General features: G+C 44.3%; 1 protein-coding gene across 5 annotated transcripts in view; it reads right to left on the bottom strand.

Annotated features, from left to right (window-relative positions):
• Positions 1-14,133: 14,133 nt before the first annotated feature.
• The window catches only part of CDK8 (cyclin dependent kinase 8), a 74,656-nt gene continuing 61,039 nt past the window's right edge, over positions 14,134-27,750 (bottom strand). For 4 of the 5 annotated variants that reach the window (XM_066313094.1, XM_066313097.1, XM_066313098.1 and 1 more), the window contains 6 exons: positions 27,031-27,100; positions 25,959-26,031; positions 21,661-21,758; positions 20,229-20,307; positions 19,951-20,109; positions 14,134-15,400 (listed from right to left, as the gene is read on the bottom strand). In XM_066313094.1, coding sequence (XP_066169191.1) covers positions 15,275-15,400; positions 19,951-20,109; positions 20,229-20,307; positions 21,661-21,758; positions 25,959-26,031; positions 27,031-27,100 — 605 coding nt within the window. In that variant the 3' untranslated portion in view covers positions 14,134-15,274. The remainder of the gene's footprint in view (positions 15,401-19,950; positions 20,110-20,228; positions 20,308-21,660; positions 21,759-25,958; positions 26,032-27,030; positions 27,101-27,750) is intronic. The other variant, XM_066313096.1, reaches the window with a different exon arrangement.

Here is a 27,750-nt window from a genome sequence, read left to right as displayed (position 1 = left end):
TTCTTCTCTCTGCCAGAGCTCTGTGCCCACCTTTTCCACTGGCGCCCACCACTCAGGACAGGGCTACGGGTCCCCCAGAAAATCCACAGGGAATCATCTCCCTCTTATGGTGCGATCCCGTACTACACGCGGGGTTTGCTGGAGCGGCCGGGCGGGCAGGAGACGGCAGCAAAGCCATGGCAAGAGTGACCTAAGGTGGGGATGGGCTGCAAGATGGAAGAGGGGATGACTGCTGGGGAGGAAAACCAGGGCAGGAAGGTGACGACGAGGTTGATCAGACTTTGAGGGAAATGGGAGGCGGTGATCACCCACGGCTGCTAAGGACTGGAATCAGTGATGCAGAGCTCCCAGACAGATCTTTCCACACAAATCTGAGAACATTCCTTTGCCCCGAAGGCGTGCCGGCTGTGGCTGTGCCGGGGCATGAGGTCCCTCCGCACAGGTAAGGGAGCGGCACGGGTCTGTGCGCCCATCGGACAGGTGAGCACTCACCTGGAGCCCTCGGGGCTGAGGCTGGAGGCATCGCCCTCACCAGTCCACGTGAACTCGCAGAGATTCCGTGGATTCCTTGCCGGCAGGGCTGCCCTGCCTGGCAGAGGCGGCGGGGCTGTGGCCGGGACCAGGGAGGGCAGGAGGCGGGAGCAGGGAGTGCCCTCTCCCCCTCACAGCCCCGCCGCCAGCGCCGCGCTCCCCTGCGGTGCCCGCGCAGGGTGGCAGGCCGCTAGGACAATCCTCCCAGCTGCAGGGAATGTCAGGAAAGCTGGGCCCGCGCTGGCCTGCTGGGCAGTGCCTGTGTTGCCCGCGGAGGACATTTCATTCTGTGTCCAGGAGGCACAGCAGCTCCCTGCCGGCCAGGAAAGCGTCAGCTCTCCCTCCTCCTGCAGCTCCGGAGGGAAGCTGGCCTGTGTCTGCCCAGGGCGCTGCCCCCAAAACACTCGGCTGCCCTTGTGCCCTGGAGCTGCAAGCCCAGAGCCTTCGGCACAGCAGTCCCAGGCCAGGCAGGCACAGAGGCTGATCCTGGTTTCCGTCATCAATCTGATAAATGGGAAACCTTCATGGAACAATCGCTGCTATGTCCAGTCTTCAAAGAGGGATGCAAGTTCTTCCACGTGTTCAGGTGACTGCGTTGTTTGCAGAGCTCAGGGCAACTGAGGAGAAATCACTTCATGAATATTCAGAGAGAAAAGCCAACCTAGGTTAACAAGAATTTACAGTGGAACTAGTAACATTAATTTAAAAACCAAGCTGTCCCATTTGCTCTTCACACTCTGTGATTTTCATAGACCTCTCCAGGTCTGACTGATTACTTTTGAGCCAGACTGTGTCCAGTTGACAAGCAGCACTCAGAAATGCAGTTCAAGCGTGGTGCTCAGCAGCAGCCCAGGGGTAGGTGCCACACACGGGTGCCAGGGCCTCACAATGTGGGGTGCAGCCTCCTCACAGCCCCTGGCAGAGACACTGACCCTCCACAGAGCTCCCCTCTGCTTCCCACAGCCCAGCCATATCTCCCTCAGCTTAGCTAATTTGGCACTTATTAAATACACTTAACAGCCAGGTGCTCATCCTTTGAGATGGATCTGAGAGGTATCCAGGGGTTGCTGGCTGGGGCTGGATTTCACAGGCTGCTCCTGGGCCCAGTCCTTGTCTGCCTATTTTGCCCCTGGATTAAATCATCTTGATGCACTGCAGCAGGGGTTAAGGGAAAAAGCTGAACACAGTTGAACCTGGGTTTATATTTTGGCTTTGCTTATCCTTTCATAATCCTGAAGAGTGGCCAGGTGCTTAAGTGCTGTTCATTTTGTTGGGTAAATTCTTAACAGCGTGAAGGCTCCTTGCTCAACAAATTAGCAACAAAGCTAATGAATCCCAAGGTGAATTCCAATACACATGAGGTCTTCTATTTACAAGTTTTCCCACTTTTTGCAAAAAATGAAAGCTGCAGTTCTCATGTAATGGCATGACTTTACGGACTAGCTGTAGCAGCCTAGCTTCCAACTTGTCATTAACACAGGGAGTGGGTAGGAAATAACTCACTTCCAAACTGCCCATTTACCTTCCCTCTGGTTCTGCCAGGAGACACCACACATGGGCAGTGCTGCTGCACCAGTCATGTTGCTCTCTAGGTGAAATCCCTGGACCCAGAGACCTGTTGATCCCCACAAAACCGAGGCAGAAGGGAGGAGATTGGAGTCTGTAAATAGTGCATCCTCATTTTCAAGGATTTCTCCAGGCTCAGCAGAAGTCCAGCATTCACTGCAGCATGTGTCCTACAGGAGAAAGATCCCTTGCAACCTATGGTTCCCTATCTGCCCTTCACGTGGGGTTAAAACAGGACCTCTCATTAGCCTCTTGTCTGTTTTGGCTTAACATCTCAAATCGCACTGAAATTATAAGGAAAAAGGGGGGAAAAAAAACCCTGAATGTTCATTTGCCATTCTGGAGTCATAGTCTCTGAGTAATGCTACCTACAGGTAAAATGAGTGAAAATAAAACAGAGAATGTGGAATTTAATGGATAGTCATGGTACAGCAAGCAGAGTAGACAAGGAGAGGTAGATGTTCTGTTGAAGTTGTAATTTAGCAGGGAAAGTGGGGGGGGGGGAAGAAGAGCAAGAAGGATATGTACTGCTAGGGGAGGTGGTGATGGAGAGGGAAGAAAAATATCTGTTAAGAGATCTGTGAAAATCCCCAAGTATTTTGTTCACAGCCAGTGTCCTATTCATACTCCCAATGCACAGATGTATAGGAGGTCCCTGTCACACCTGGAGGCAGCGTTTGGATTATTAAGGTTTCTTTGTGTGACCAGCTCCTCCCAAGTGAGCTTTTCAGGAGCTGCAGTGACGGGAGCTGCTCGCAGCAGGCTGGAGGTGCCGGGGCAAGCTGCCTCTGCCAGCGCCGGCTGCCTCGGGCTGTGGCAGCAGCCGTGCGGCATTCATCGCTCCCGGCCACTCTGGGTGACATTTCACTCTGTGTAAATTACAGCTGTTACAAGGGAATGAGCAGTTTTAAATTCATGGAGTCATAACTGGGAGGGCCGAGGGGCCGCTGCCATCAGCTGCCCAAGCTCCTGTGTAAGTGGCCCTAAAGCCGCGGCCGGGAGCTCCCGCAGCCAGCCGGCAATTCGTGCCCGAGCAGGAATGAATCTGCGAGAAAGACACTCTGCCTTCATTAAACCCCCGAGGTGTGTAATAAATCCTGGCTGAGAGCTCCTAAGGGCTAATTACTCTCGCAGAATTCATACCTTATTCTCGCTTTGGGTCTGCTGCTGCCCGCAGGGTTTCATACCTGCATTACCTCCGGAGCTCCCCTCCAAAACCCAAACCTCAGATTTCATTGCACGGGTGTTTGACAGCCTTGGAGACCAATGCTGTTTGTGGACTCGACTCACACATTGCCCTGAGCAAACAAGGGGCATGGGATCACCCACACAAGGTATTCAGGACATTCATCCAAATATATTTTACACAAATGATTTGCTGAGCCCTCATCAGGGCTCAGCAGGTGCTTGTGCCCCCAGTAAGGGCATACAGGGAAAAGCAAGGAGAGGGTGAACAGAGAGGACTGACCCAGAGCTGATTAAGGAGAAGGCTGGTGGCAGTGTGACAAGCCTCGCTGGGGACTGAGCACTGAAAGAAACCAAAACAAAAAGAGCATGTTTAGGGAAGCACAGAGTGCTGAGGAAAGTGTGAAGAGAAGGGGTTTGAAACCGAGATGCCAGGTGTGGGGAAGTCTGTGCCTGGGCTGAGGGGCAGGAAGCTGCTCCCAGGCCCCGTGCTGGGAGCAGGCAGCTGGGGGAGGCAGCTGCCAGTCACCGAGGCGCAGGAGAGCAGGGCAGGGCAGGGGAGCAGAGAGTTTCTCAGCCTTCACACCAGGCAGAGCCTGACCTCCCATTCCCATGGCAACCCCAGCCCGGCTGTGTCGCAGGGAGGCAGATGAAGGCATTAATTTCCCAGCAAAGCCATCTCAGACCCTCGGCACGCGCGAGGCAGCCGCCTTCGGGTTGCTGGGGGAACCGTAACTTTTTAATCACACTGCATTAAGGGTTTATTACTCTGCATATTTATAAGGGTTGGTTTATTCAGATCCAGAGAGAGAGAGAGATATTTGCTATTTTTACTGTGTCTTTCAGATTACCCCAGACTTTTCCCTGCATGGATGCTGGTGCAGCTGACCAGGGTACCACTGCTGAGGGCAGATGGGAGGCAAAATAGTTACAGTGTGTGCAAGCAACACAGCAAACAGAGAACTGCAAAGTGTGTGAAGGAGGGAGATCACAGAGGTGGTACGTGAGTGCCTAATATAATAGATCATATTTTTGTGGCTTTTAAATGAAAAGACAACTGGGATAAATTTTATATAAATGGCAGCTACAAACATATCAACAACCTAAATGAATGACAACCAAAGGGGGAAAAAAAAATCTCAATTAGCTACTTTATGGGCAGGCTAAGAACAAATGCAATCCAGAAGAGCTTTTTGCTCTCCAGGGCTTTTGCACATCTCTGTTAATACTTCTGGCCTGTACTGCTTTGCTCAAAAACCTATTTGGAAATCTTTTAGGAAAACATCAGCATTAGTCTTTGTTTGAACCAGTTGGAAAAAATTACCTTTCCTAAACGTTTGGAAAGGCACAAGAGTGACTGACCTAAAGAAACCCTTGAAGCTTGTCCTGGACTCAAGGCTCAGTCCTTCCTAACTTTCACCCCACAGACTTGAGTATGTTTAGGCTTGCTGCTGAGCCACTTGGCCCATTGGACTGGCTGGAATGGATGGTGTGGGATGCCAGGGCCAGGCCCTGGCAAGGACCAAGAGAGGTGCTGTGAGGCTGCACGCAGCCCACGCAGGGTGACTGGCTTGACTACCCCTGCCAAACCTTACAAACAGATGAGCTCATGCCAAGCAAAGTCTCTTCTGAAAGTAGCAGGAAAACAAAAACCTGTCAGCTTTGTGACACATGTTTTGGAAAATCCCTTTCAGTGCTCCAGGCATCCCAAGCTCCATCCCAGACAAGCTGAGCAGCTGGCTGTGCCTCAGCTCAGGCTGCTGCTGCCAGCCCCATCTGTGGCAATGATGTGTCAGGATAGAAACAAGATCTGTAGCTCCTTTCCTGCACTGGCTGCTGGGTCTTTGAAGAGGACTGTGGGCACCAGAAACACCAAAGACTCTGCAGGGAGTAAGAGCTGGTTTGTTTATTCCAAGGCAATAATTACTGGGAAGAGAAGTCAAAAACAGGAGCTAGTAGCATGTGTACCATGGTGGGTTGCACAGATTGGGGTGCTCCCACAGCTCATGTTTGTCCTTTCCTCCATCTGCTCTCCTTTCTGTTTCTGCCAACTATTCTACAGTCCCCTAGGCCCTTCCCATTCCCTTCAGCAATGCCCAAGCTCTTGGTGGTACCTGCATGAGGAGCTGTGGTAGCAGCAGCCAGTGCCCCAGGGGTTCTGGCACCTTTGCTCTCCCATCTCCGTCTCTATTCCTGCCAGCTCAGCGTCTCCCCTCACTCACTTTGCTCCAAGGCTGATGATTTCCAAATTTTTGAAGATTTTGGGCTTTGACTGTCAGGCAATCACCAGGCAAAGGCATCCCATATCAAAAGGCTCCAGCCGGGCGAGTGGCCACACTGCAGGACTGAGGGGGCTGAGCAGAGCACATTTGTCATGCTGCAGCCACGGAGTGACCTTCATGTGGAGGCTCAGGGACAGCTGTCCCCACTGGGTGAGACTGCTTGTCATAGAGGAGCAGTCACCCTTGGTCAGACCAAATGTCCATCTGACCCCACAGCTTGTCCCTGCCAGCCGCAGATGCCATGGGAGGACGGTGAGGACAGAGTGAATCCACTATAGCACTTTCTCAACCTCTCCTCCCCACCCTGGGGATCCAAGGGACCTCCAAGGCCAGAGTCAGTGTCTCTGTAGGCAATAGAGTTTAATATTTTCCTTTCATGACTTTTTCCTGACATGTTTTGAAGCTATGGCTGGCATTGCCAGGCTGCCATGGCAGAGCCCCACTGTGTAATGACATACAGTGTGAAAGCACCTCTCTGGTTTGAAGCTGCTGCCTCCTGCTTTTGCTCCATGCTTCCAAGGTGTTGGCTGGTTAAAGCCAATGAATAATGAATGGCCATGGCCTATTTGCTCAGGCCTCTTTCTATCACCTTTTTGGCTGAAAACCACTCCCTTTCCCCTGCTATTGCAACTGCTCTACACATTCAACCAGGAGCTGGCTGTCTGAGGTGGGCTGCTGCACTTGGCTGTGGGGCAGAGGCTGAGAACCCAGTCCTGGCCCAGGTTGGCACCTGCAGCTGCACACAGCAAGCCACCAGTGCAGGGCATCCACACAGCCACAGGGCTAGGCCAGGCAAAGTGCTCACACCTCACCCCAAAGCCCTTTGTGCAGTCACTGTCAATGCTGTGATGTCTTTATTTTTCAGGGCCCTTTTCTTCTCCATACAGCCAGTAACTTTGAAGCACACAAGATATTTTTAGACCTAACTTAGAAGTGCTTCAGGTCTGCAATTGGGTGACTCAGCTGCCAGTGCTGTTTACTTTAGTTTTACAATCAAGCCGGGCAATTACAGCCCTGAACAGCTTTTAGAGACCACATTTCCTTGTCGTGCTGTCAGTTTGAACGCAGCGCTGTCTGTAAAGCACTTTGCACACCCAGGTATGTGTCTGAAGGTTTTCTAAAGCAGGTGGAGAATAAAGCCTTGGGCTGTCACACCTCTTTTCTCTGTATGCTTGTAAAACCACCTTCCTGTGCCCTTTATAACACCACCTCATTGCCAGAGGATCCAGCACGCTCTGCTGGGGATGCTCCCCAAGATGACAACTCGCGAAGGATTGCTGCAGGATTTGGGTCACGGCCGGAGCGCAAGGTGGCATTTTCACTCTAATGAAAGTCTCTCTCACAGCTTTTTCCTTTCAGAGGAAGAAATCTTTGCAGCTCACAGAGCCATTTGTACTGGCTTAATGATGCTCAAGACATTTATCCTGGGGGAGAGTTCTGCCTGAGCTCCCTGTTTACTTCAAACCCACTTATTTATAACAACCTTTCCTCCAGTTCTTGAATCTTTCACCTGCATGAACATCTCCTCTAGATCATCTTTATTGAATACAGTTAAGTGTAGCTCATGGGGTTATTGAATTACAGGCATGAACTTAGCAAAATGAGATAAATCACTCACATATTAGCCTCTCTCTATTAAACACATCTCACCCGGAGGCATTTTTCCATAAAACAGTAACTATATATCAAGCATTTGAATATTTGAAGCAGCTAAGGCGGGCTTCTCCCAGCAAGAAGGCACCCAACGGGAATGTAGCAGTCCTCTCTGAAGGATGTTTTACTGCCTAAAATATTTATTAGATATAGCACTCTCTGTGTGAGGCTTGATGAGTAAGAGCCCGAGAGCTGCATTTGCTCTGACTCGTATCAGATTCTCTTCCATGCCACGTGGCACTAAGTGGAGATGTGCGCTGGCCACCACCCAGCCCTGACACCCACCTCTGCCCAGCCCCTGGCACAGCAGGGACAGTGCCCTCGCTGGGCTCATGCCCCAGAGGACCCCTGCCAGGCACCAGCCTCAAGGGGGACATTCTGTCTTTGAGAGTGAGTGGAGCTTGATTTGGGCAGGAGCGGCACTAGGAAATGTTGAAGCCACCTGGGAATGCAAAGGGGACTCAGCTGCAGGCTCAGCCCCTGGCATGGTGGGGAGCAGCAGGTCCTGGTACTGCCCAGCCCCAAACCACACCACTGCCTGCCTGCCCTGCAGCACCCCCGCATTCATGCCCCCTCCAAAGTATCTCCAGAATACTGGTTTGCGTTTCTCTCTAGGTAGTTTTCATTCTGGCACACCTTTTAGCTTGTCTTACCGTGGCCTCAGCTCTGGTATTTTCAGAGTCCATAACATACCCACGTATAATCCTCCCTGCTCTGTGGTTTGACATGGCTCAGGTTTGGGGAGGATTTTTTCCCCTCTGTGTGTGACTTGGAAGCCTGAGTGGGTATATGATGGTTTATTTGGGAGATCCTGATCCCCAACTGTATCTGCTCCAAGCCATTGATGCTGCAAGATTTTCAGATCAAAAGACTGACCAAAATACCAATGGAAAAAGAAATACATATATACAATAATCTGCCCTGATACATCACTGTGAAGATCAATAACCTCTCAGAACAGGCATGTTCTGCATCATTGCTCCTTATGCATAGGATTTTGTTCTGAATAACTCTTGGATATTAACATTTCATAAATAATTACCATAAGCAATATTTTAATTCCTGGCATTTTAAAGGATTATACAAGGAATGTTAAGGATCAGCAAAGGTGTACTTGTAACCTCATGGAGCATAAACTATCCTGTTTAACTACTACTGTTTCAGGTGCTGCTCTTGAGGAAATTTTTACAATCCATTAATTAGGTTTCCAGCCAGTGAAAATGGTTTTCAGTGTGGTTGTTTAACCCTTTTCTCTGGAAATGCCTTTAATTAAGGAATAAACTGCAGATTCAGTAACAGTGATGACATCTCTATATTCCAGTCTCCTCTGGGGAGGACAGTGGGGCTTCTCTACCCCATTTTGCAACATTCTGTAAAAAACCACAGTGGAAGCAAAAGCTACGCCAGCCCTTCTGCTGCCTGTGGCCCTGCACCCTTCAGGACTGCCCCCAAACACACTGAAGGCCAGGAGCAGCACTGGTGGCTGCAGCATGCCTGGGCCATGCACAGTGGGATCACTGCCCCTGGGCATGTGTGTACAGTGTGCTGGAACCAAACCAGGGGCAACTCCCCTTTCATGGCCCTCTGTTCAGACTGCAGCTTTGTTACAGCCACTTCGACCTCCACATCCAGACACCAGTCTGGCTTTTCCTCATTCCTTTGAGGTATGTGCACATTGCTGATTTATGGACACTGCGTGGTGCAGCATAGGGTACTGAACTGGATTTCATACTTTTTATTCTCTATGAAAAAAACCCCCAACAGATAGAAAAGTACAACAGACAAGCTTTCATGATAGTGTTTTATGTTGATCCATTTTCCCTGTCTTCTTTCTGATGAAAGGTAAAATCACTCTTGGAGCCATCTCCCACTCTGGAATATTTTAACCAAAATGATCCATCTTCTGTAAACACGATGCAGCATGTGGTTCATTAGAGCAGTAATGTGGCACCTGTGCCACCAACTTCCCCCATGACTGCCTCACTGTTGACACACTTGGGATGCCACACTCATTGATATTTCGTGGGCAAGGGCACAGCAATCAATCCCCAGGGGGCTGGAAACAGGATTGCAGATCCCAGCAGACACCTGGAGCACCGTGAGGAAGCAGGTGCTGTGTAAGGCAGCTGCAGGACATGAGCTGGTCTCCTCCCTCAGCCCACTTGATCTGCCTTCGAGCACCTACACGCTCTGCAACTTTTCAGCTGGAGAACAGGAGGATTTCCAGCAGCCTGTCCATTCTGACAGCGGGTCCCCACAGCATCTCAAGCCATTGACGTCCTGCTGAGCCCCAGGGCACCAGACCAGCCAGCCTGACTGACCAGCACCTCATTTCCCACAGCCACCACCTTCCCTCCTCCCCTCAGACCCGCAAGGCAGTGCCTGAGCCCCCTTTCTCCTCCTCCTGGGGAGCTGGAGGAGCGTGTGATTGCAAATGACAGCCTCACCTCTTCAGCCATGGAGCGGGGGCTGGATGAGATCTGATCAAGCAGCTGCTCATCAGCCCCGGGCATCGTGTGCCCATCACCAGGGAGGCACAGGCTGCTCTGTGTCAGAAGTCCCTGCAGGGCGCTCCCAGCAAGGCCCCCAAAGACACTGAGATTGTCAAACCAGCTGGTTTTGTCTGGTGTGTAAGTAAACTGTGCAGCTGTATTACATACCTGCATGGCTGGTGGGAGTGGAATATGTTTTAGGAGTTTATATAGGGATTTCCTGGGCTGGGACATCACACTCCTTTCACTTTTTCTTCATCTGAAAGCAAGGTAGGGCAGAGAGCCAGAGCAAAACCTGAAGCCCACACAGAGGACACCAGGAGTGCCCAAGCTGTGTATGAGCTGTCTGCACTGAGCTGAGCACACCTCAAAGCAAAACCCCCTCCCACAGGGATCACTGATGGCACCCAAATGCAGGATTTATCCCCAAAGAATCCTTCTCCAGAGTTTGCTGAGTATCTCCATATTCTGATCTACAGGAACACATGGCTGAAGCAGGTGTGAAGAATGCCAAACAATATATCCTACTGTCTCCCTTGCCCAGGTAAGGGCACAGACTCACTAAGGTGGAGCTTGGATAATGTAGGAACTTCACAGGTCCCTAAGTATACTTGAGAAACACTACAAACAGAAATAGAAATTTGATTTTAAAAGGTGATCAATAAGAGCAGCTCTTTACACACCTGGCCAGCACCTTGTAGGAAGACCAGACAAATATTAAAGGCAACCCTGCCAAAGGCAATAAACCAATGTAGGACATGGCCAGATTTTGGCACAGTGGGTCAGAGAAGGAATGAGCTCCCATGAAAAACAGGGGCTCTTTGCACCTCAGGGCAAGACAATACCTCTGGGCCTTCTTAGTGTAACCACAGGCCTTCCATAAGCATCTGCTCAAGGGCTTTTCACCTGTCTCAGCACTCCTGTAAGCACTGCCTGTACACAGATCCCTACTTCATCTCCTTCCCTTCCTGGGTCAGCCACTGCATTGCCTATGTACCTAATGGGGCGTCAGAGGCTGCTCTTCACACACTGTGGGTGACACGCTGTACAAGCTCAAAGCTCCCACAAACATTAAACAAAGGCTTGCTCCAAGGATATGGCAGCTCTCCCACATCCCCGGCTGAGCAAACGGAAACACTTCCCAGAAGCGCAGGCTGTGAAGGCTGTCCTTGGCGGTTCTGTGGGCTCAGGGCTCCGAGCCAAGATGTGCTGAGCAGCTTACAGAACAACCACTCCTGCACCAGCCCTTCCACCACCTCCCCTGGCTCAGGGCACTACCCAGTCCACCCTAAGTAGGACCAGGAATGCGAAGGGATAGTTAAACTCAGGGAAAATTAAACTTCTTGAGAGTCAAGGAAAGGCAACCTAATCCTGGCAGGCTGAAAAGTACTCTTCAAGCATCTTGTGACTCGGGAGCTTTCAGAGCAGTGATGGAGCTCATCCAGATTCCCATCCTGGGCTGGAGCTGGCGTGCATCACCCCAGGGCAATGGCTTCATTAACGAGTGCCAGTGCCCAGCTCTCCAGCAAAGGATCCCTGCAAGTACAGACAGTCAGTCCTCTGCAGACAGCTCCTGCCATCACTGAAGCCAACCACCAAGATAAAGGCTGCCCAAAATCCTTGAGAGGAACTTATCATAAGAGACCTGGTAGAAACAGCAGCAGATTTGTTTGTTTTGCTTTCAAAGGGTAAAGCACCTTTTCTCTCTCTATCCTACTGCTGGAGTACAGTTTGTACATCCCATCATTCAGAGTCTGACAAATTATTTCACAGTGTTCTTTACCCATAGCTGTGACAAGCAAATTACACTGATTTAGGCTCATCTACCTTGGTCTCCAGGGATGCTGAGTATTAAACTGTCTCAGAACTGGCAGCCTGAAGTACTGTCACCACTCAGCCCAAAAGAAGATGCTGGGATGGCTGCCCTACTCAACTAAAAAAGGCTGCTCTATTCAGACGAGGAACTAAAATATGGTGTAGGGGGCACCACATTACCCATTCCTTAAACTACCTAACCAGGCCTATTAAATCATCAAAGTCCAACTCCTGGCCCCATACAGGGCAACCCCAAAAATCACAGCGCATGACTGCGAGCATTATCTAAGTGCTTGAACTCTGGCAGGCTTGGTGCCATGGACATTTCTCTAGGAAACCTGTTCCACTGTCCAGCCACCCTCTAGGTGAAGAACTTCTAATATCCAGCCTAAACCTCCCCTGAAACAAAAAGCTAAAAGAAAACCTGAACACTAGCCTGCCCCTTAGCTGGGCATTGCTTGGGCACTGCCACAGGGAACTCCGTGAGTGCACTGAGTATTTTCCTATGTATATATACACACACCCACCAAAGAAGAGGACAAAATCAGTCTTCCAGTTCCATCCTTCTAGGAAGGTGGGGCTGCTCCTCCCACCTCTAATGCTAAAACCCTACTCTCAAAAGGGATAAATGCAAGTTAAACTTATTTCTTCTTAGAGCAGCTGGGTCTTTATTTGGTATGATAAATGCAGAGCCGACACAGTCCAGGCTTGCTGGGAGTGCCAAGGTTAAGGTGCAATAGCACATTTATCTTCACAATCAAGTTAAGCTTGTAGCCCATTTTCAACATAAGCCTACTCTAGCAAAACAATTTGTCCTTTAATCACAGCAACAAAGACAGGCTCCCAGACTCCAGCTATTTTAAATGCACTCAGATGGGTCCAGATAATTGTCGGTGCTAAGGAAAAGCTTTGAAGTTCTTGAATCCAGTAACAAAAGCTGAGCCATGTGAGGAAAGAGGCACGGATCTCACATTGGCTGCTGCTGCCATCTTCTCATGGAAATTTGTAACTCTTCTATTAAATCCTTCTCAAAGGTGCTTTCTTCTCCTCCCCTTTCTGTAACCTGCACATAAAAGCCCCATCAAGAGCATAACAACAGGAATAATGTATTTTTATACAGTTCAAGAAAGTAATTTAGAGCCTTGCCCTCAGTATTCCTAAAGCCAGTGTTAAAAAGATCATTTGATGCAGAAGATCCCTTATAATTATCACAAATACGATGTGATTGACCTTATCTGCAATACAGAATCATAATGTTTTCAAGGTACCAAAGGTTATACCAAGCACTGAAAAACTTCTTTCCAAAGTCCTAGAGAAAAAAAACCTCAAGTACCTCCTAACAAATGACCAGATGACTGAAACATCAGTCCAAGTCAAATATTAAGATTTGACTTCCCTGTTGATGTAATCTGCAATCTACTAAAAATGAGAATACAAGTGTATGAAATTGAGAGTAGCAGGCTATTCAAAACTAAATGAAGAATATAATTTGGTTTTATTATATTTATTTGATAAGCTGCATCTTTATTTCAAATATAATTTTAATAACCAAATTAAAATCAAGCATAAACTAATGGCAAGAGCACCTTTTGTCAACTGGATGCATTTCCTTTTGCAAAAATGAAATTCAAGCAAGCCTTCTACTTTTCAGCTGTACACATCACAACATAGTGGTATCAAATAAAGTCTGCTATTACGTGAATAATATTACCTATTATGCATTAATGTGAATATGCATCAACAGGAAACAAAAATATGGGCCAACAGCACTTCAGCAAAAAAAAATGTTACTCTTGGCACCATCTGAGTACTCAGGAACAGTCTGGACATACTGAACTGACAAGCTTAAAGCCTATATATAAATGAAAAAAACTGAAAACGCTTTCACTTGGAAAGCAAACCAAGAAGTTTAAGGTACTCCCACCTATATATTAACTTGTTCCAGAAACCAAGGAAAGACAGAATTAAGTGGGCATCATACAGTAAAAAAAAAAAGCAGCCTAAATTCTGCACTCAGATTTTCTGCTTTAGTTTTAAGTCTTCTGAACACTTGAACCTGTAGTCTCTGCAGTCAGGTAGTCTTATCTTCACCTCAAATACGGTTTGCCTTTCAGGCTGGCTAACGACTGGGTTTTGTTTTCCATCAGCATCTCAGTGCATCTGCATGAATCACACCAGGTGATATTCACACTACATGAAGCACCTGCAGAAAAAAAATCCTACGTGTATTGCATACATTTATGTCAAAATTATGGTGTGGTATTACCTACCAAAATAAGAATGAGCTACAGAAACCTCAGAAGAACTATCCAGACAGGAATGCCTCTGGATTTTGTAGATGAAAAGGAGCTGCCTGATCTAGGAAATGCGGCTAGTAATAAACCCACTTTCAGAGTATCTCCAGCTGATCAGCTATGTGTACAGAGCAAGAGTAATGCCTTTTTTTTCCTGCTGTTTAAAAGAAAAATTATCCTTCTCACCAGTTAATGGAAGCCTGCCTTGCAAGACAAATTCTGGCCAGATGCTGTTTCTCAGGACACAGATACAGATGTATGGATGGGGGAACAGGGGGTTTTCAATGCTAAAAAGGAATACAGGCAAAGGTCATATGCAGATTTATGAAAAATAAATTTATTACATAACACCTTGTTTTAACAATGTTTGATTTTTTTTTTACTCAGAATACTTGTGTCATTCATGTAAAATAGTTTGATACAGTACATTGTATGTAAGTTTTTCCTCATAAATTCTAAGGCTCTCCTAACACCTTGTTCCTCTGCAGTAGGAATGGCACCCCTAAACAACGTGCGAACATTAAAAAAAAAAAATAACTGAACAAAATTTAAAATCCACTACATCAAGCTGGTTCTCAAAAATCATGACAAAATATTTGAATGGATGCCGCACCTTTTTAGGAAATATCATTCATGCTTTTTTAATCCCAAAGCATGCTCACAAATCATTAACACCAACAGGAAAAAAATAAAACACTGTCTATGACAATCATTTTAGTTTGTTTGCTGAACCAAACATGTTTATATCAATGACAACATACTTATTTTACTATCAAATAGCAGCTTTAATACCAGTCAAGTCATAGATTTCAAAACAAAAACAAAAACTTAGGTTGGAAATAAATCTTTGGGACGTTTGTAATTGCTGGGAAAAAATGCAAACGCGTTCATGTTCTTAAAAAAAATTCTCATCGTAGCAATCGTGTCGGTCATAAAACATTGATCTAGGTGGAAAATGAACCAACCCACAAAAGTCACTAGAAATAAAACGTCTATCAAAACTGTCTGAGAGTTACGGTTAGTTTGCTTTTTTTTGCCATGGTAACATATACTGTATGCTTCAAGTACCAGTTCAAAGATGTCATGTACTATTGGTCAGATGAAGTTGTTACATCAAGAGAATTCACCACATACGACAACAAAAATGCTTGCCCCTAGCACATTTCACAGCTTCACCTGCTACAGACTGTCACTGAAAAAAATGCATCGGTCAGTCTGAACCATGTCAAGTAAACTACAGAAGTAGCATATCCACAACACAAACCGTGCTAGCACTTTCTTTTCAAGTCTAACCCCAGAACCAGGTACAACGTGGGAGCCCCCACTCGGCCCCGCGGCAGGGGCGGGCGGTGGCGGTGGGACAGGTGGGAGGTGTGGTGGTACAGTACATTCTCTGGCCCAAGGCGGGCTCCTGGCACGCGGCTGCGGCCGGTCCTGCAGCATCAGCGACGGCGGCTCAGTACCGGTGGGTCTGGTGCGAGTACTGCGGCGGCTGCTGGGAGGTAGCTGAGTACCCCATGCTGCTCTGGGGCTGCGATGTGCTTGGTCCGGGGTTGGGGTAGGCAGCATGGGGGTTGGAACGCTGCAGGGGGGAAAGCACACACACACAGCCCTTTGTAACACGGACATGGCAAGACAATTTCACCTACTGACCGGTTTCTTCAACAGGCACACGGCACACATGGTCTCAAAGGAGCTGTACTTTCAGGCTTTGTTTCACTCATTACTCTGAATACAGCAGGTAACAGACATCAGGAATACCAGATCAGAAAGTGACAGCTGCCAGCCTTCTGCTAGCCACCCTAATAGACTCATGGGAATCTTCACCCATCACAGTCAAACCTCCAGCCAGCCTTCCAAATGGCTACTGTGCCTGTCACCTGCACGTGACACTGGGCCACCACCACTCACGGCAGTGGTCTTCTCCACTTGCTCCTTTCTCCTACCAGGAAGGTGGGCTGGGGTGGAGGTCCAGGTGAGGCATCTTACTGCTGATAAGCCACTCTGCCTTATTCTGGAGATTTTCACACACAGAGAAGATACTGGCCACCCTTCTGTGTGACCTAGGAGTACAGGCTGAGAGCACTGTGACTGGGCTAAGGTGTCATCTATCAGCAGCCTTAAAATACTTGAAGAAGAATTTAAAGACAACAGTGACATGCTCCTCAGTGGAACCAGATATTTCAGGCAAAAATGTCCTTAGATTGTGGCTTGGGAGGTTCAGGTGAGATATTGGAGGAGGGACCACTATGGGGCCAGTACAGCACTGGAAGAACCTGCCCATACAGTCTGTGAGGTTTCTCTCTCTATGAAGGTGTTTAAGACTCAGCTTAACAAAGTCATGCTACCTTGAATGAGTCAGAACTAGCAACAGCCCTGCTCCAAGTGGGAGACTTAGCTAGATGGCCTCCAGAGGCCCCTTACAACCAGCACTCTCTCACAATTATTTGAGTAGAGCATTCATCATTACAAGAAGCTTTCAGCAAACCAGATACTGCCAACTTCAATTTTAACCTAAAAGTTATTATTTACTGATCATGTGTCAAAGGAAAGAAGGACTGCCTATGACATTTACAATATATGTATCTGACCACTTAGTAGCATTTAACATTTCATTAAATTAATACAATTTCAGAACATTACTGTGCTGGTTTACATTCACATTAAGGTTTACATGCCCCCACAAACTTTGCAGCATTCAGAAACAGTGTAACTTCCAAATTCTTGATATCACACGATGTATTCTGTTTTTTTTAGGAAAAGCTGCTTCTAGAAGAGGCCTGGAAACTTCTATAAAGTAACTATTCCAGGACTAGGGTATTGCTTTAAGTCACAACATAAAACAAGAATCCCAATTTTTTTCTTGTTGTACAGCATTTAGAAGAGAAGCTGTACCCAGGATGCTGAGATGATGGCGGAAATAAAAAAGGCATACTCCATTTGTTAACACATGTTCACAGGACTGAGTTAATGCCTCTACAGAAAAGAGGGAGAAAATGGCTGGACCAGCACTTAATGTCAGTGGGAACAACCCAGCACTGCTGAACCGCATTACTGGCACAGTGACTGAACTATGTGACATTTGCCTTCAGCCTTGAGAGAAGGACTAAATCAGTCATCAACAGAAGGGTCACAGCTCTGGGTCACCCTTCTCCATGTAACAACTACAGGATGTACTTCAAAGAGCAGAAGCCTTGAATGTTGTTTTTGCCCATGTGTGGCTCCCGTATGTAGGAAACTATCACAAGTTTAACCATTTAAAACTGACCACTCACTTCAGTTGTAAACCACTCCCCACACCTGACTTCTAAAACAGACCTTATTTTAAGACAGAGGCAATGAAAAATCAGATTCTTTCCTGACACCCAGAGCAACAAATGGCTTTTGTTTAAGAGCAAAAGTAAATATCCAATTCTTTCTAAATACCATTAAGCACCCAAAGGGTTATCATAAGCAAAAGTTCAGAGTAGTGGAATTTCTCCAGCCTGTTCAATCACATTGCCTTTGGGAGTGTCACATTGCAGATTTAAACAAGGAGGCAAGAAAGTCTGTGTACCATGTGTCTACTATTTTTATGCATGGCAGAAAAGGATACGAGGTCAGTGTGCCCTGCAGAGAGTAATTTGACTTCTGAGTGAATGCAGAAACTGTCTTAGTGTGCCTTGCCCAGGAGATGGCAATCCTTCTTCACAAGCTTTATATGGGGAATTTGAGCAAATCAAATGAAGAACAAAGGAACAGGTGTTTGACTAAAACAGAGGGCTGTATTGTAATGTTTGTTTTCCCTCTCCTCAAGTTGCTGGATCAAAAGCAAAAAATGTGAGGAATCTTTTTCGGGGAGATCTGAAACTATCAGTTGGAAACTCTTAACTGCTTTTGTTCTAGTGTTAGCAAGTTCAGGTCTACTCTCTTGGATTATCCTGTTTTCCAGACACCTTAATCAATATAAATCTACTGACTGCCTCCTTGCAAGGCTAGGGGGGAAAGATTTTTTTTTGAGAATCGGGTATTTTCCCTCCTAGAGAAACAGCAGAAAGACTGGTCAGGAGTAGTCAAGTTACCAGCAGGAGCCCCTGGGACAGAAAAGCAGCAGTTATCATAATCTTAAGAGAAAAGCATTCTGAAATTATGTTTGTCAACAGGGGCTGCCCCCAGCTGTAATCCCAGGATGGATATCTGTAAGTCCAAAAATTCTGATGAGCATGAACTGCAAACAAACCAATGCCAGCTCCAGCTGACCAACTTGAGTCCTCTGACTTGTCAGCCAGCAAACCTCAGCTATGGCTCAGAGAACTAGGAGCTGAAGTTTGTTCAAAACGCCACAATGCAGCAGCAAAATGAGGTGAAGTGCATGTAAATAGGGCATGTAAATGGGGCTCCCTGACACACTACACACAACCTCTGAATCAGCCTCCTTAGTTGTGTGACTCCACCCGAGGCAAGATTAAGAAAGTTACAGCTGCATTTGCCTTCTGCTCTGTGTGTGTGTTTTTAAGAAGTGGAAGAAAGAGCCAATTATAAGGCCAAAACAGCAATTGGCTGCAGCTTGCCAGATTGAAAGGGATGAAACTCCTGTAGAGTGCCTGTGATGGATAATCCTACTGAAAAAAAAAAGATGACATTTATACTTAGAGGCACTCCACCCTTCAAAACTATAGTTAAGGCTCACCACTGTCTCAAACAGCTCTAAAAAATGTATATTGTTCAAGCAGAATGACTTACAAACTGATGTGTTATTGATGTCCTGGGATAAAGTGATCAAAGGCGCTTGGGGATTCATATGAAGGGTCTCAGCCTGAAAATGATCTTCTTTTATATTTTTGTGGTACTTTCAAGTTTTGGTCAATGCTGAGAGTACACAGATTTAGGTAAGGATGAAGGTAATGCCCTCAGGCAGGTCCTGAGGCTATCTAGTACTCTCAGGGACAAACTCTAAAAGGCAAGATTTCAAAGCCCATTGGTAGTTCATGGAGAAGCCACATCAAACTGAAAGGTAGGTTGAGAGCAGCAGATTTACTGACTCCCTTTTTTAACTCTCCCCTATGTTTTGCTACAGACTATATGCCCATCTAAGTGAGTTTCCATTATCAGAATCTCACATTTAGATATTAATCTTCAAATTAACTGAAAACATCGCCAGTAGTTTCCATCTTCTTCATCTTTTTATTTTGTCCAAGACTGTCTGCCAACTGACCACCTGTACTGTGCATTCCATGTGAATCAGTATGCAATGGTTAGTTCCTGCAGGCTAACATTTCCAGCAGCATGCCTCCCCTTGAAATCACCTATTCCCCAGGCTTGCAAAAATCTGCTGTTCTCTAACTGCTCCTGTGAATCACTTGAAGTCTTCCCTGCTCCTCCTCTGTAATTTCTTAGCTTGGATTAACTAAAGCTTCTGTTCTTAACTGTCTTCTCCCCAGTCTCCAGCAGTAGCCACATCCAAACCCAAAAACTCAGGTATCATTCACTGAGATGACAAAGATACTCTTAATACTCCAGGCTCTGATTTCTTAATATCTGAGCACAATCTCAAATGCAGGAAAGGCCAGAACTCAATTTTCTTGTTTTCCTGAAGTGTTTTTTCCCAATTTGCCTCTTCACCTTCCTCACTCATTGACTACCACTACCTCACCTCTTCAGATCTGTAATATTTGGCTTACTCAACTTGGAAACTCCCTTGGTCTTCAACAGAAATCATGACAGCATCATGCCAAGTCTTCATTTGTCGTCCAAAATACTATTTCCCCATCCATTAATCCAGCTAAAACACTTGTTCAGATTCTTATTTCACAGCTTTTTTACTGCAATGTCCTCTGCCTCCTACCATTACAGGCTTGTTCAACCAAGAAATGGCATTTTTAGGTGATATAGAGCACAGCATAATAGTTTCCTGGTCCATAACTACTAGCATTCCCTAATATGAAGGTAATAATTAGTAACTCTAATAATGTCTGATCCTAATTTCCTGACTGCTAACCTAAAAAGCATCAGGATATCAACAAATCATCAACTAAATTAATCTAAAAAAAAAAACCACCAAAAAAACCCTGAAGATGCCAAAAAGTAACAGTTTATACAGTGACATTTACAAAATGAAAAACAAATACACAATATGTGAATAAAACAAAATACCTGATAGTCTGAGGTCATTATAAGTCCACCTGAGGTAGTGGTAGGAGGAACAACTCTCACTTTTTTCAGTGGGGGTCCCTGTGTGTGACTGTTGTCCTGGTTCCCTGGATGACCAGTTCCATTAGTATGGTTATTGCCCTGCTGCTGCTGCTGGTTCTTCTCAATTGTTTAAACACAAAGAAAAATTTCAACTCAAAAGCAGTACATGAAATAACATGAAATCAGGAAATAGTATAAAAGCCAGTGAAACATCGTGATACTGTTCTTCTAGTACTTACTTTGTCTCCTTTATCATCTGGTTCTTCTTCTGTTAAAAATTCTCGTTTTGGGTAAGGGATTTGACAACCTGCAAAAACACTGTCCCCCAAAAAAAGTCTATTTATCACTGTATTAGAACAGAAGGGTTAGACCTGTAAGATTCACACTTCACCCGTGACAGTTTCAAGTTGCCTGAGCCATCAATTAATACCTGTAACTAAGGGAGAAGCTTTCCCTATCATCTAAACTTTGTAAAAATGTATTCACATTTGATTTTAATGTTCATTTGACACTTACACACTAACTTAAAGCTCCCAAGAATTTTTTTGTTAGCTAGAAAGGTACATGACCTGTTAGGTATCTGCAAGGGCACGAAGAGCTATCTCACTACAGCTACTGTGTAATTCACAGTCTCAGGACCAACTGAAAATATTCCTGGAAACTTCACTGACTATTAACGAAACAAACTGGAAAAAAGTTTAAAAGTAACTAAGAAATTTCACCTGTCAATTCATATCTCACAGTCCATGTGGATTTACTACTGCTAGTACAAGCTAATATTTACCTGCCCTTCATCAGTAGAATGTATTTATAATAAAATCTCTGTACACCTGTTAACAATACTCATTGTGTATTCACATTAAAATGTCAACCTAAATTTGAGAAAAAAGCCAAACACTATTCTAAAAGCAGTTTCTACAACAGCCAATCATTTGCATGACTTTAAATCACAGAGACAGGCCAGCAGATACTATAAATAATCCAGTACGCTTTAGTGAAATAATTTCATTTTTAATTAATTCCTTATAAGTATACATATTTTATAAATTCTTCCCTACATAAGGGTAGAGAATCACAGACAGGATGTACTAATAGATTTCCTAAAAGCGTGTACAGTCATGCTCTCTGGCTAGTCTTCTGGAAGAGGGGCTTAATTTTTAATGAAATCATTCATTGTCCATAAATTTTCTCCCTTTTGTAAATCTGCCTGTACAAACAAAAAAGAGGAGTGTCTACAGGAAATGGATTTAAGTTGTTAAGGATGACAGCACAGAGACATAGAGTTGACTTTCCTCACCCAGTGAATTTACAACAAAGGCTAAGACAAAAACGTAAACTAATTAGAGACTGTCATCTGGCATTCTGAGGCAGAGACGTGGACCTGCAGGCACTTAGCAGTTGTCTACCAAGATCAGTAGCATGCATAATCAACCTGTCAGTGAGTAACAAGATTAGTGCTGCAACTAATAGGATCAAAGTTCCATAAAGCAGGAGATTAATAAAAATGCTACTTAATTTTAAAAACCACGAATGGCATTTTAGTGGTTATAGCTTTCTTCAGTTGTTAGATAGTACTTAGCTCAATATTCACAAACACACTCAGGGCAGAGAGAAAGCACAGCTCTAAAGCATCTCTGAATGTACTGCGAGGTTAATAAACTGAGCACTTACTCGGACGTGGGAAGAGGATCTTCCAAGAAGTAAGGATCCTGCATAGCCTGTTCTGAGGTAATTCTCTTTATTGGATCCATAGTGAGCAATTTCTGAAGCTGTAAAGAAAAACCAAAACCAAAAACAAACACCAAAACAAAACAACCAAAAAAAAACCCCAAAAAAACCAACCAAAAAACCAACCAAAACCAAACAAAAAACCCCCAACCAACCAACCAAACCACTCCTTTACATTACCAAAACAATTTATAGAAACTTCACTGTATTTCTGAATGATGATACAAATGTATCTGAACTCAAAAGCCTATTCATAAATAGCATAACCACATTCTTCTCTCCTGTTAAAACAGTAACTTCAGTTTCTATCAAAGTACACCTATTTCACCTATTTTCACTTGCAAAGCCCAGGATACTCAGTTCCTGACAAGTGTTCTATCAAAGCCATTCAAAAAGTTTCCACAATGTACTAGCAACTTTAATCACATAATAATTTGGGTTGGAAGGGCCCTTTTGAGGTCAGTTAGTCCAGCCCCTTGCCATGGGCAGGGACATCTTTAACTAGACCAGGCTGCTCAGAGCCCTCTCCAGCCCAGCCTTGAATACTTCCAATGATGGGGCATCCAGAACTTTGTGCAACCTGTTCCAGTGCGTCATCATTCTCTGAATGAAGAATTCTTCCTAATACCCAATCTAAATCTACCTTCTTTCGCTCATTCCAACAAAAGAAGTGTTCTTCTCCAGCTTTCCTGGAGACCCCCTTTCAAGTACTGAAAGGTGCTATAAGGTCTCCTGGGAGCCTTCTCTTCTCCAGGCTGAACAAGCCCTGCTCTCTCAGCCTGTCTTCAGAAGAGAGGTGCTCCAGGCCTCTGACTATATTTATGGCCCTGCTCTGGATACAGCACCCCAGGTGAGGCCTTGTCAACTAGGAACACCAGACCACAACTATTTTATTTAGCTCTAGTGCTGAGTTGCAGTGGTGCATTCTTGAACTATGTGTTTCTTATCCAAAAAGTCTGGTGTACATGCATATACTTCTCTCCACCCACCTAAGCAACTGTGTGGAATACAGCTGTGCTGGACAAGCAACATGAGATAACCTTCACATGTCACACAGAAAAATAGTGAGTTTTCATGTTTCACCAATACAACACAGTGTCCAAGACAAAGCTACACCATGACAAATTGTCAAAGACAATGGTCTTTAAAACAAATGCTTCACTTTTAACCTGCAGTGTTTTGGTGGTTTTTTTTAATTGTGGATCTAACAAGAAAATATGTACCTAAATAATATTAATTTACATTTCCTATTCATACTTTTAATAGGATTCATACATTCATCTCTTTAAAAAGATCCAGTGTCATGATCTAAGTCTGATCTGGTCATCTCCTTTCACTAGCTCTGAAGTGAGAATTCATAACCACAATGCAAATCTCCACACTTCAAAAGCTGAGGTTAAGAAAGTACATTTCCCTCCTCAGCCTTCAGTTTTGACAGCACGGTTAAGAACGTGATAACTGTGAATTAACATCATCAACCCAGTTTTGCTTTTCACATCATCTACAAGAACTCACATCAAGTTGTTTCACCTCTCTGAGTCTACATGAAGTTTTTACAGAACAGCATGTTGAACAAGCCAATTCTTAACTCTCTAAAAAAGCATTGCCAAGAGCCAGAAAAAGAAAAGGCAAAACATGACAAAGAACTGCCAACACACTGAAAAACACAAATAAAAAGAACTGCAAAATTCTAGCATAATTTCTGATGATTGGATTCTAGGGCTGTCCATCACATGCTGACAAGTCTTGGTAATCATCAGCCATACAAAAAGAAATCAAAATGATTGTGCAACCATTATCCACCCAGGGGATCAAAACTTGGTTTCTGCTCCCTTGTACAGATGCCACACAGAACTGAATCTTACACATATTATTACAGATATTTTCTATTTTAAAAACAGCCTGCTTGATGTAAAGCAGGCTTAATGACAATAAAAATGCAGTAAACTTCATACATTATCAATGAATGGGAAAAATCACTATAGCTCATAAGAGACCAAAGTAACTGCATGGAAGATCAAGAATCACTACATTAACCAGAAACAGCAGCTGTTTACCATCCTCTAGGGCGTAAGTAAGCAGGAAAAAAAAATCAAGAATGTGGAAGTGGAAAAATAGTACGCTACAAAGGCAGGCAGGAATCAAAGTTTCCTTAAATTAACACATCAATTCTGCCTGTGAAAAGGTAGCATGTACATGAATGTCTGTAAAAAGGAGAAAAAAATCTGGTTCGTTCAGGTTGGGAAATCAAAACATTTTTATTTTTTGGCACTGACAACAAACTCCGGATTAATATCTTTTAAAACAGTAGATTCTAAACATCTTTTCAATCTGTTCTGATAAGAGTAAAAGGAAAAGATACTTGTATCTTAATAGCTGTGGAAGAGTAAGATCTTGGAATACCTCTGGAAGAACTGGTACCGAGAAATTCACTGAACTTTTTCAGACTTTGCTGGAGAGGCTCAAGGCATTCATCTGCAGTTGAGGTAGCCACAAATGAAAGTGGAAACTCAAGACACATTCAAATTTTGGCAGGTCCTCAACAGTACTTTAAGACCTTTTCTGGAATGCTCAGGTTTTTTAAAAGGGATCCAGTGAACTGTTCTGACAGACAGCAGTTAGCAGAAAATCAAAAAAGTTCTATTACAGCTAATGAGCTTCAGTACAGCTCTTTCACATCCAGAGACATGGCAGGTACAAAAGAACACAGTTAGATCTGCACTACTAAATGCCCTGACTACATTTTAGCTTCTTTGACACTGACTGATAGCATCCAAATGGCACAAAGCTCCCTCTCTTGCTATCAGCTGTGTTGAGAGAAGGTGGGTGAGGTACCAGTTGAGGAGTGTGTTCAGTCTGGGGTCCAAGTTCCAACTCCCCTTAAGATCCTGTTGCTCAGCACTAACAGATATAACCAAGGATGGAGTAGTGGCAGTGGTCTGGCAAAGGACACCATTCCTTGACTCTGCATGCTAATATAACCACTGCATTTTGGTACTGAACATGTTCACACAGTTGAGATCACCTTGTACTACAGCACAGCAAAGAGAAAATGCTGCAGTAAGTGTTTTAGGCTATTTTCATATGACTATTTTGTGTCTAGTTCTGTTGCTTCACTAAAAACCATTTCTAATCTTGCAAGACAGAGAACACATAAGAAAATTTAGATTGGTTTGGACAGAGCATTCATAGGTTGTAAGAGAAGCTAATTCATTCAGAGAAAGTCTTGCTATAGACTTCTCTTGGAGAGGACTGGTTTCCTTGCTCATGTAAACATCTCTAGTATTTCACTAACTTTTAACCTCAGAGAGCAGAGACCCTTCACTTGACTGTTATGATGCGTAACAGTACAACTGCAATCATTACCTGACTCAGCTGACTGTACTGTTGGATTTAATCTAAACCTTAAATATTTCCTCTATTTTAGACTGATCTGCTGGAAAACTCCATTCAAACCTGCTCAAGCAGTAAGCCACAAGAAGAATATTGCGTCAGATCTGATCTGACTGAAGGATAAATTCCAGATTTTATACAGAGGGAAGAGTACGAACAGAAAAAAGACAGCTACTTAAAAACCACTTGTGTCTGATTATCCAGGAAGGTGTAACTGCCAGGGACTTGAAAAAAAGCCACATGGCTCTCAGGGGCACAGGCCTCACCATCATTTTCCCTCTTCTCCAATTTGTTCTTCTCACCTCCAAGATGAAAAATCTTTTCCTCCCTCATTCCCATCCAACTCCCAAATAATCTGTTTACTTTATCATTTGAGCCTGAAAACATTTAATCTGAGTAGGAAACATCAATATAAGGAGGATATCCACTCAGAGAGACTAGACACCTTTAAATTCTTCTTCTCCATATCTAAATACATGTACAGTTTCTTGTAGCAACTTGAATGTTCTTTAAAACACAGGCAAAAAGCCTCAGTAATTTATGAGACAACACAACGCAAGCACTTCCAGGCCCGAGCAAGTGTGCAATTTTAACTGGAGTCTTCATAAAGAATGTTATGCATTCTAGAGAGAAAATAATTGTTGTAAGGGTTCTACAAAGTACTCATATGAAAGCTACAAAAGATCAATGTGAGAAGATGAAGTGATTTTGCAATTTCCAGATTGCAGAGTATCATAAAGTTAGTATTATAAAGTTAGTTACAGTGGACTTGACACCAGCTCAACTCTTACTTTAAACAGCTACAACATATATGAGGGATTGGATTTTCTACGTAGTCAGGAACTTACCAAGTGGAACGCCTTACTATCTGGTTTAACTTTATGTTTTTCCATATATTTGATAAGGCTGCAGTTGGTATACCTAGAAAAGGAAACAGAAGCAATATTTCTAATATGCAAATCATTGATACTGCAAAGTTTTCTTGGTGACCACAAAACATATTAATATATTAATAATGCAAATCCAATAAGCAGGGAAAACCACAGCTATCAACACCAGAGATTGCTTGAAAATCAGAACTGCAGAAAGGCATGTTTCCCTCACATCCTTATAAAGGCCTATCACACGCACGCAAAAAGCACACTTTTAGCCCACATGCAGACAGCAAACTATCAACTGGATTTAAACTGCCTAGTAGCAATTTTGCTACTATACTGTTTGCTTCTGACTATTTCTCATGACAGTGAAGTTAAGAGACAAATACCAAGCTCCTCTGAATGCTCTCCTGCAACCTGCTACAAGAACATTCATGCATTTTTTTAAGAGAAGCTCAAAAAAGGTTTCTAAATGGTTGTAAATAGCATGGCAGATGCAAGAAATGTAACTGTGCAGCTTCAAATGCCTCAGAACAGAAATCAGGCAACAGGGCGGCATTTTAAGTCCAGGTATTAGCCTGTGGCAACATGACAACAAAGCTGAAGGGCATTTTCTTTTTTAGGCACTGTAAGCTACCCTAGACACCAAACCTGACAATTATACCCACTGTTTGCTGGAAATGGTATAAGGTTACCAGACCCCTTTTAAGCAGCAATTACAGAAAATCACTGCCAGTACCACAGATTTGGGAACAGCTGTGCTTTGACCTATTTCAGAGCTGCATGGGGTCTTACTGGCATCACCTGTCTCACACCTGCCACCTTACCCTTTACAGCCTCTCTGGCTACTCTTCTGATCGACACCACCTCAACAGGCCAAGTTCACCACACGAAACAACTTTATTTTTCATTTTTCACGATCCAAATCATACCCATTTCATAGTCCTTGTTTGGCATCTACATAGAAAACACCTTGAACTGCAAAATTTAGTGTAGGAAAGAGATATAAAATATGCTTTATTAAGAAAGCTTAACTCAGACTTACGTGTTTCTCCGGAAATCCTTCATTAAGGTTGAATGCTCTGGCATCTTTTTTATGTCTTCCCAATCTTTATCTGCAAAGCAGCATTAATTATTTTTTCCCTTTCTCTCCGAGTAAAAAAAAAAGCATTTCCAAGTATCTCCACAGCCTGGATTTTTACTTATTTTAAATTCTGCTTCTCAGATCTTGCAGTTTCTTATGTCTTTGCAGTCCCTAGCTTCTATTCCTTCCTCACCTCTTCACAATAAATGATACCAACACGTAAGAGGCTCCAGCTGTGTGCTGATTAACTCAAGAACTTGGAAAAAGCATGCCAGCTACAGCTCCCACACAACAACGCTGAAGAAAATCACATCAGGCCTTGTGTTTGAACCCTTCAGGACTGTTATTTCATTTATTTAGACACAGCTGTGATCTCAGGACAGGAGTACACAGGACTTCAGCAAACCCTGTCTCCTTTAAGGATTCTCTGTTCTGACAGCACTTTTAGTTACAGGAAAATGCCCAAGAGTAATTTTGCAAAGTAAGAAATACTGTTAGCAAACAAAAAGTTAAGAAAAATTAATTTGAGTGTGCAAACTTTAAAGAATAATTCACATTAATGTAGACCAAAGCCGAAATGTCTTACAGTGTAACTCTTGAAAAGGCTCTGTGGGCAACTAATTTGATTAATTTCAAAGCTTTACTATGCCTGACCACTACTGCAGAACACCAAGTTTAAAA

The sequence above is a fragment of the Sylvia atricapilla genome, chromosome 2 (assembly GCF_009819655.1).
Source record: "Sylvia atricapilla isolate bSylAtr1 chromosome 2, bSylAtr1.pri, whole genome shotgun sequence".
In the NCBI taxonomy this organism is placed as follows: domain Eukaryota; kingdom Metazoa; phylum Chordata; class Aves; order Passeriformes; family Sylviidae; genus Sylvia; species Sylvia atricapilla.
This window is presented reverse-complemented; position numbering and strand designations above follow the sequence as displayed.